This window comes from Zea mays, chromosome 6 (assembly GCF_902167145.1).
Source record: "Zea mays cultivar B73 chromosome 6, Zm-B73-REFERENCE-NAM-5.0, whole genome shotgun sequence".
In the NCBI taxonomy this organism is placed as follows: Eukaryota; Viridiplantae; Streptophyta; class Magnoliopsida; order Poales; family Poaceae; genus Zea; species Zea mays.
Genome location: NC_050101.1, coordinates 176,261,007 through 176,270,801, shown reverse-complemented (window position 1 = coordinate 176,270,801; position 9,795 = coordinate 176,261,007). Strand labels below are relative to the sequence as shown.

At 52.7% G+C, this 9,795-nt stretch overlaps 1 protein-coding gene across 1 annotated transcript; it reads right to left on the bottom strand.

Annotated features, from left to right (window-relative positions):
• Positions 1-4,959: 4,959 nt before the first annotated feature.
• Positions 4,960-8,173, bottom strand: LOC103630738 (Putative WRKY DNA-binding domain superfamily protein). The gene is made up of 3 exons (XM_008651793.2): positions 7,457-8,173; positions 6,025-6,174; positions 4,960-5,820 (listed from the first exon to the last, which is right to left on the bottom strand). The coding sequence occupies exons 1-3, from the start codon at positions 7,924-7,926 to the stop codon at positions 5,214-5,216; spliced, it is 1,227 nt and encodes a 408-aa protein (XP_008650015.1). The 5' UTR covers positions 7,927-8,173; the 3' UTR covers positions 4,960-5,213.
• Positions 8,174-9,795: the final 1,622 nt, after the last annotated feature.

Here is a 9,795-nt window from a genome sequence, read left to right as displayed (position 1 = left end):
GCGCTTGACAGTGTGTGTTGTCCCCGCGGTCCAGGTACATGCCGAGAATGCAGCCAGTCTCTATCTACACGAACACCCGCCGCCTCCCCACTGGCGTCCGGGTCTGCTAGATTGTGCAAGGAACACTACATAATACACAATATCATCGTACCTGGCTGTAGTCTTCCTGGTCGAGCGCCGAGAAGGAATGGGTGAAGTATGGTGTCCACTCTCGACGCGGAGGCGCTCCTGCTCCTTGTTGTGGCAGTTGCGTATGTCGCTGATGAAGACCGAGAGCCCCCGCATCCCCAAGAGCGCCATCTGCCCCTGTTCCGGTCGCCGCCGCCGCCTCTAGAGAAACCCTAGATCCGCGTGCCGCCACGCGAGATCTGACGTCCGGATCGGAGGAGCAAAATCCTACGGGGGGGGCGGAATGGATCGTCGCCTCCACGCGCGGAGGCGACGGGAGGAGGAAGATTTTTTGATACATCCGCGGCGGTCGTCGTAGGTGGGGAAGGGGGACTGGGAAGGGAGGATGGCGCACGTCGCGCCGGAGATCCTTGCCGCCGACGACGCCGCGCCCTCCACCCGCTTCCACGTCCTGCCGTTCCCGCGGCTGTCGGAGCGAGCCACGGAGATCCTCGCGCAGGCGCGCACCGCGCGCCAGCTGGAGCCCCTTATCATCAGGCCCTCCTCGCAGTGGTCGCGCCTTCCACGGCCTTCCATGGAGAGCCAGGGTGGGTCGACGCGTTGGGGCCGAGGAGAGTGGATCGTCGGATGGCGTGACGAGGATCGAGAGCGAGGGCGGCGATCTGAGTTGAGGCGGCGGGGATTGAGGGAGAGAGGATCGCATTCTGGGGAGCCGGGGAGGCGACACGGGGCGGAGTCCGTGGGGATTCCTTCGGTGGGGGAGGGGGCGGACGCGGCGGCGGGATGGGCGGGGAGCAGACGACGATGCGCGGAGCTTTGAGGGCGCGACGGGGACTGCGGGCGCGACGGGGACTGCGGGCGTTGCCGGCAAGGAATGCGCGGCGCGACCTTCCATTGATGGCCTGCGGACTGCGGGCGAGGCGTTGATGGCGCGGACTGCGGGAGCGGCGGGACCTTCCATTGACGGGCGGGGAAGAATTGCGGGACGGGGCGCGGGGACTACGGGCGCGGGGAGGGAGCGTAGCGCGCGATGGCAGAACCAAAATGTGGACGCCTACAGTCCACACATATAGAGTAGTGTGTGTGTATATATATATATATATATATATATCAATTATCGATACTCTACCATTAGTACTTCACTTTTACAACCTTAAATCGAATAATTTTTTTATTTCTATCAATCAACAGCATATGCCAGAAAATTATTATAGCAAATTTGCATGTTTATCATCTATTTGAATTAAATTATTTTTATTGAAAACATTTATATAATACTATTCCTATAAACATTACATTGCTTACATATGCGCACGCTGGCGCGCGCGAGTGACTAGTATTATATGTATGTGTGATGTCTATGACCTATGAGTTAAAATGATGATTGATGAAATGTATCTATGTGTTAAATTGGTCTGCAACTATAACTGTGTTAGGCTGATGAACATACGTGTGAATTGTGAATTGATCGGTTATGGTTAATTTGAGTTATGGTTAATTTGATGTTACATTAATGTGGTCTACGAAATTTTAAGTATAATTATTATTTTCTATTGTTAATTTGATTTAAAATTAACAAAAAAAATAATTATTATATATATACTGTTTTCTGTTGTGGGTGGCGAGCTATAAAAGTCAGCTCGAACTTGTAAATAAATCGAGCCAAACTGACTCTATGACTTATTAGCTTAGTGGAGCCCTGTTCGGTTGTCAAGGAATCGTTCCAGCTGATCAAAGTTTATATAAATTATACAAACAATCCGGCTACGAATCGTTCCAGATCATTGTTCCGAGTAAACCGAACAGGTCATCGTTCCATTGAAAAACTGCTCTGTGAAATCGCAGTATAATTAAATTATCAGTAAACCGTAGTGGGCCCTTTAACTTGGCGTTTGCGAAGAAAGACCCATTTAAGGTAGGTGCACTGTTATCCAGTCTAGTACTGTGTTGGTTGGTTGGGTCCGGATTCGACCTACGTACACGGACCCGGTCCGTACCAGAAGGCAGAATCAACCGAACGGCATCGGGTTGGCATTCATTCATTCATTCATACATCCAGATGGGAACGATCCCCGACCGGCCGGATGCTAAGACGGCGACAGGTCCACGCTATGGAGCCGTCAATGTCGACCGCCGTGGACGGAGTTGCCGTTGGCGCCTGCCCAGTACGTCGTCGTCGAGTCGAGCAACCGCCGTCCCTCCACGCCACCCTTTTCCGAGCCCCACAAAAAGGTTTCTGCGTCCGGCCGAGCACTTAACTTGCTCTCTCGACCGTCGTCGTTGCGACGCAGCCGTCGCACGGCCGCGCGCAATTAAAACTCCATCGACCGACGACACCGCGCGGCCGCTCGCACGCGCGTGCACTTTGAGTCTCCGTGAAGGCGCCGGGGCCGGGCGGTCACTACAGGAAACGACTAAATTTTCGTGGGCTAAAAACCCACGAAAATAAGCCTTAAACCGACGAAAATAGCCTATTTTCGTCGGCAGGCCGACGAAAATAGCCGCCGAAAATAAGTTCGACGAAAATACAGGCCGGTTAATGACTTATTTTCGTCGGTCTGGATGAGGCCGACGAAAATACGCCACTTATTTTCGTCGGCCTAGCTGCGGCCGACGAAAATATCACACATTTTCGTCGGTCCCGAGGCCGACGAAAATACCTTTCGTATTTTCGTGGGCCTGCCGACGAAAAGCTTCGTTGGCCGACGAAAATAGGACCCATTTTCGTCGGTCACTGTTGCCGACGAAAATAACATTGTATTTTCGTGGGCCGGCCGACGAAAATAGTCCGGCCCACGAAAATTTAGGTGTTTCCTGTAGTGGGTGGCCGGCCGCCGATCCATCCACGCCACGCGCGCGCTCACGGCCGCCATCGCTGTCGCCCACCGGTGGCTTGCAAACGCAGCTTCCAACTCCTCCCCCCGTCACAGCTCTGATCTCCAGCCCAGCACATTAATGAACCACCCCCAAGAAAACGCCGTACCCACACCCGCGGGCGCGGAGACGATGATGCACGTGCCATGCATCCTCGCCGTTTGTATAGCGCCAAGGATTAGCGAATCGAACGCCTAAACATAGGGGCCACTCAAATAACCGCGGGAACTAGCTGTAAGACGCGATCGAGGGGCCGGGCCGACGCGTGTCCTCGCCGTGGCGTATAAGTCCAAGTGGCGGTGGCGTCGTCTGACGCGTAGGACTACTACGCGCGCGAGCAAGGTTGACCGGCTGCTACCTCCTGGTCGATCGATTCCGATCCCTGTCCGGGCATTAATACGTGCCCAGGTCAGTCATTTGACCGGGATTAATCCGTCCATCCCCGCCCAATAATCAATGCGCAAACAAAACTTACCCATCCTAGTTCCTAGCTTAGCTTCTGCCGCCAAGTGTTTCCTTTTTTTAATTTCCCACCGAAATCTATGGGTCGACATTTTCGGTGTATTCTGTTTATTCGTACATATATAGATGCCGATCTCCCTTCCATTCCAATTTATAATTTGTTTGACTTTTCAATCCTAAATTTGACCACTCGTTTTATTCCAAAAATCGTGAAAAAACAAAAAAAAATTATTGTTGTTTTGTTTATTATTAAATATACTTTACATATGGTTATTTTTTTATTTTTTTGACCGATCCAAATTGAATTTATATGATGCATTTTTTATATATATATCACGATTGGCTGTGTCGACGTCCGACAAGAATTGTCTACGGATGAAAGTAGACATCCGCCCTGCTTCATTCGTACATACAAGGCTGCTGTCATGGGTGTATGGGCTGTGGGTGGCGATGGCGACGGAGGCAGCTGACTTTCCTTTGGTTCAAAGGCACCCGATCCATCCGGCCGCCGCCTGTTGACGATGACGACGATTAATGCATGACCACCGGTGGTGCAACCGCAGCTCCGAGCGAGCGAGCTACTTCTAGCTTAGCTAGGACTAGATAGCTGCCCTAATTATTAAGTCGCGTACGTGTTGAGCTAGCCCGTCTCCCGTCTGCATCCACGCTGACGCTGATGAATTTATTTTGATGCAATTATATGAAACCATGCATCGCAGACCCAGAACGAACCAACAATGCCATGAAGTACCCTATATATTAGGAATGTTAGGAGTAATATGAAGTAGTAGGGACCATTAGGAGTATATACGACGTCGCTGCACAAGGGGAAAAAATATATACGTGACCTGATCTGAACCGATGATATTTAACATGAGACAAACGAGATGATCTTTTTACCTCCGATCGACTACTACATGGTTGGTGTATTTCATGTCAAGTACACGGTCTATATGTGTACCGCGCACTACTACATGCATATGCACGGGAACACAATCGTCTTCGCATAGTCAAAGCGATAACGCCAACTGCCACTTTGGGTGCGCGCTCGCGCGCCTTACATTACATGTGCATGGTTCCTTTTTCTTTCTTTCTCCTTTCATTTTTAGTTCTTCACGACGCATGCCATGACGATGTATATGGTACTACTATACATACACAGAGAGGAGCACAGATGCGTCTAATGGAAAGGAGCAGCACGCGCACAGGTTTCAATCCATAAACAGAGAGGACGATCGTAATATATGCAGACGATGTGCGTGTTGATCCATAATAATTAATGGAAAGGAGCCTTCAGAAATTGACCTGGGCTATGCTGAAAACATGTGATCATATATATATGGCGCTGTGTGTCATGTGTTAATAAAGGAATCAAACGGCATAATTATAGTAGACTGTAGCCAGAGGAGTACCGCGACCGCTCAACGGTAGTCGTACTGCTGTACTACTACAGGCATGCGTGCCCTCCAGCTTTATAATTAATGACGAAATTTAAGCGCAAAGCTTTGATGATGAGCTCATTAATTAGTAATCAGGTACATGTACAACAAACTCGATCCTGGTACGTACTACTACTGATCGACGATGCTACTACGCTACTAGCTACGACCTCAGATCGCATCATCGTACAGGTGACAGCAAAAGTTAACAGCAACGTACCAAATCGCTCTGGCTATCATCATCGATGGCTAGCTCCCGATCGATCGATCGATCGTTCAAGGCAGAAAAACTCTCCGTGTCGTCATCATTCAGTGGTGGTGATGATGGTGGCCACCGTCGCTGCTGTGAACGAAGGGTGGGAACATGTCCTGCAGGAGCCCAGCGTAGTCCTGCGCCATGAAGTGCTGCATCCGGAGCGGAGCGCTAGCAGCAGCAGCAGGAGTTGCCGCCGCAGCGGTGGCAGTAGCAGTGGTACTACCGCCGGCCGCCGCTCCCACACCTGCGATGGCGGCAGCCCAGCCGTGCTGGTCGTCCGCCGCCAGCGCCACGTGGCCCGACATGGCGGCAGCGTTCACCTGCTGCAGCCCGGCGCCGCCGTCGCCGCCGACGGCCGCCATCAGCTGCTGCATGACGGCGCCGTGGTGGTGGGCCTGCTGCTGCAGGAGCCCGAGCGCGTCGAAGGCGTCATTGGCGCCGCCGAGCGCCGCCGGCACCCGGAGGTGGTGGTGGTGGTGGAGGCCGCTCATCGGGTGGTGCGCGGAGGCGGCGAGGAGGTGCGTGCTCCCGCGCAGCGTGGCGGGGATGGGGTGCGTATGCTTGCCCTCGTACGTGGTGATCACCACCGCCGCGTCCTGGTACGACCGCTCCACCCGCTTCTTCACCGGGCACTTCTGCGTCGTGCACCGGTAGTAGCTCCTGCGCGCCCATGCATCATATCGTTGCATTATTGTATCAGTCAGTACGACGTGGTCACCATATGCTCATTGCTGCTCGCTCGTGTCGTGTGGGAACCCTAGCTAGCTAGCTAATTCGTACGTGCATCATATATAGAGCTTTTGTGTAAAAAGAGAGGGAAAAAAAAGGGTACGCATATGTAGCATTATGTAGGTATGTATGTACCTCGGAAACGGGCTGTTCTTGACGGCTTTCTGGCCGTACTTGCGCCACCGGTAGCCGTCCTCGAGGTGATCGACCTCGCTCTTGGTCATGAACGCGAACCGTGGCTGCCGCGGCCGCTTCTCGCCCTTCACCTTCCCCTTGTTGGCCGCCCTGCGTGCAGACGACCCACATGCATACACACACACACATGCCAACATGCATTATTATTGGTCAATCAATCGTCTATTCAAAACTTTCGAACACACGTACAAGCGCTGGGCTGATTAATTTGAACGCCTTTTGCTAGCTAGCAAGCCAGCTTTTGGCCGGTGTGTGTATGTGCTACACGTGCTGCGTGTGCATACTAGTATACTACTAGTACAAACTAACGTACAAATCAAGAGACTGCACATTCAAACATGCATGGGTGCCGTGGAAGAGAGAGTCTACGTATGGACGTTCCGGCGCCGCCCACACATACATTTCCTCACGCCGACAGGTTCACACTAGAATTGACGGCCTGCATGCAGTCGTAGCGTTACGTTCTTGAGCTGAGCTCTGCTCGATTTCTGCTGGGATTAATTTGGAGATCCGTCGTCGTCACAGGTCGCGGCAAATTAAAAGGGGAAGTGTGGCAAAAGGCTAAGTCTCGGCCAAATTTATGGATCGGTTGGGCAATTTATGGCCAACGCACGCACAGAGGCTACCTGATTCGACTGGTTCTACATCGTCTGCTGATCTTAAATCATCCTTCCCGGGCGGGTGCGTGGTTAACTACGAAAGCGGCAGTTGGTGCAGTCAAATTGGATGTAGAGATGCCAAGAGCAAGACGAAAACCACCGGGACGATCTGTGAAGGAATCAAAAAAAGATGTTTGAAAACAAACACCGGCCGATCGATCAACTTTGGTGTATAAGTGTATAACGTACGTACTGCCCTATATAAATTAAAATAAGATCAAGACATCAAGTTCTTTTTTTGTTTTCTTTTTCTTGGGCATGCAGCATGCAGCGCATACTCAATGAGAAACCCTAGCAGGGTTCACACGCCTTGTCCAGATCAAAGGTGTTGGACGACAAAAGGAACACTGGGTATTATGTTATGCATGTGTGTGTGTGTGTGTGAACGGTGTGAACAAGCTAGATCGTCGGCCCGGCCAGTAAGGAATTACTCCAGATAGACCTGCATGCTCCAGATCGTCTTGAACGATTCGTGTTCTAAAAGATCAACGACAAATCCGATCCGATGAAAACTTTTCCAGCGCGCGATGAAGCTAGAACCTAAAAGCTTGAGAAATCAGACGGCTTAATATATATAGTACTTCAGCAAGTGAATATGTAGCACATCTATAGCTGACGATGTAATATAATCAAATAAAGAACTCCAAGCTAGATCCGGATCAGATAGATTTTTCGGATGAAGAGGTGACGGGGATCTGATGAGATGAACTCACCCTTTCTTGCTCTTCTCCTGCCCTTGCGCGTCTCCCTTGGCCGCCGCCGCGTCTCCGTCCTTGCTCTCGAACCCCTCCCCGTCGCCTTCCTCCTTCTTGGACTTGCCGGCGGTCGCCAACTCCTCGCCCGCCCCGGCGCCACAGGCCTCGCTGGACGTGGACGACATCGACATGCTGTTGGGCGTCAGCGGCGCCGTCGTCGTCGCTCCGGCGCCGCCGGTGGCCGCGGTGTCCACAAGAAGCTCCCTCTTGACTATCTCGTCAACGGTCGGCGGCACGTCGTCGAAGCCCGAAACGAAGGCGTCGCAGTCCAGAGGCGACGCCACCGCGTGCAGGTAGTCCATGAACCACGGCTGCTGCGTCGCTGGTGGTGCCGCGTCGGCCCGCTGGTGCTCGAACATCGCCGCCAGCTCGTCGTGGGACACGAAGTCCCCGGACAGCATGTGGTGGTCATGCCTGGCTCCCGACATGGTTGCTGGTTCGGCCGGCAGGAGCAGCAGCTGGTGGGCTACCTCTCCTCTCCTCAGATCAAGCCTCCGATCGAGCTGCGGCGCTGGTGGTCTCTAAGCTCTTCTAGTATAGATCGAGTATGGCGCAGTGGAGAGAAGGGTGAGGAAAGGGAGAGGTGTGTAAGCGAGGGAGCTAGCTTTGTAGAGTGTGATCGTGTGTGGGGAAAGGATCAGGAGAAGGAGAGATATGGGTGGTTGGGTGAGAGTGAGAGAGGGCTGGCTAATAAGTAATAAGGATGGCTAGCTAGTGGAGTAAATTAAACTGCCTTTTGGGATTATACTGCTTGATCATAAAGCTAATAATGGATTTATTTCCTTCAAGCCATAGTAACATATTATACACTCTCTTTTTACCAATTCGCATGCATGGGCAGTAGTCGGTGTCAGTTCTTATATATACTGTTTGACTTCGTTACCGCGCACACATCCCTTAGCAAATTGTTGGACCGCATGGAACATGCCAAACTTCTATCTTTTTTATTTGTGGACCGATCAGATTCTCCTGCTAGACTGTATATATAGTACACATACATATTATTGTTTCTGAAGGTAATAATACATGTTTTTGGGCACCCCATTTATTAATTTCTTATAATTCATTTGCAGTGAGACGTGGGATTTATTTGCAAGTGAATTAAATCTAAGACTATATATTCACAATAATGCAAGGTTTCATTACGTTGTTTCTATGAATAACACATCTATAAAACCGTGTATTATTTGTGGGTTTCATCTAAATGAAACTCTCCATCTCCCATAAAATCCTATCTCCCTCCTTAATATCTTTTTTCATCATATTATGAAACATGGCGGAACATTTATTTAATATGAAACCCAAACGAAGAAATCTCCACTAGAAATAGCATAAGCCCTTAACTGGTTACCTCCCTCGTGGAGCTGTTTGTTTCAGACAAGGATTTGTCTGGTTACCAACAGCGAAGCCAGCCAACCACACCAGTACTGGAGTTTTAGTTTAGCTGCTAGCGAGTGCAACTGCATACTGTACGCATCTGGTGAGTCAGCGACGGCTACCGGGTGCACCCAGTCACGTAGGTCAAACCGCCGCGCTACGTCAAACCGTTCAAACGCAGCCTCACCGCCACGTGTCCGTGCCGCTTTGACCGGCCCCACTCCTCCGACCCAGGTGCGCGCACCGGCTGACGCCAGCCTGACCCCGCCGGTGCCTAACCGACGCCTCCCGCGCCCGATCCCGATCCGACGGCGCCGCGCGGACGGAGCATCTAGCGGGCCACCACGGCGTGCGAGGCGGCCACCGCCGGCGGGCGGGCGGGCGGCGGCGAGAGATGCCTGGCGCCGCTCACTAGTACTAGTCTGGACGAATTAAAGCGAGCGAGCGAGTCCGCCCGCGCGCTGTCCGGCATGGACCGGGACAGCTCACGTCACGGCCGGACAGGTCGCAATGTTGGTTGGTCGCGGGCGGGCCGACCGCGGACCGCGCCGGGGCCTGCGACGGCGTATACGTGTACCGCGGCCTCCGGACTCCGGTTTCGTGCGCGTTTCGCCTGATTTGACGCGCGGGCGCGGGCGCGGGTGCGGGTGCGCTGCGTGCCCAGGCTGCCTGGCTGTGTTCTCTCGCGCGACTTGTGTGTTGTGCAGCAGTGCGCGGAGGAAAAGGTCCTGTTTGGCGTTGGCGCGGGCGGCCGCCGCGACGTCGACGCCTGTGGCGGCGGCGGCGGCGAGGTGGACACTGAGCCTAGTAGCCTCTCCTGTCTCGGTGCCTGCGTGTGTGGTGCAGGATCTCTCTCCGGCCGCCGCCGCATCATCCGTTGATGGTCTGCGTACCATGTGTCCCACCCCACTGCACGGTTT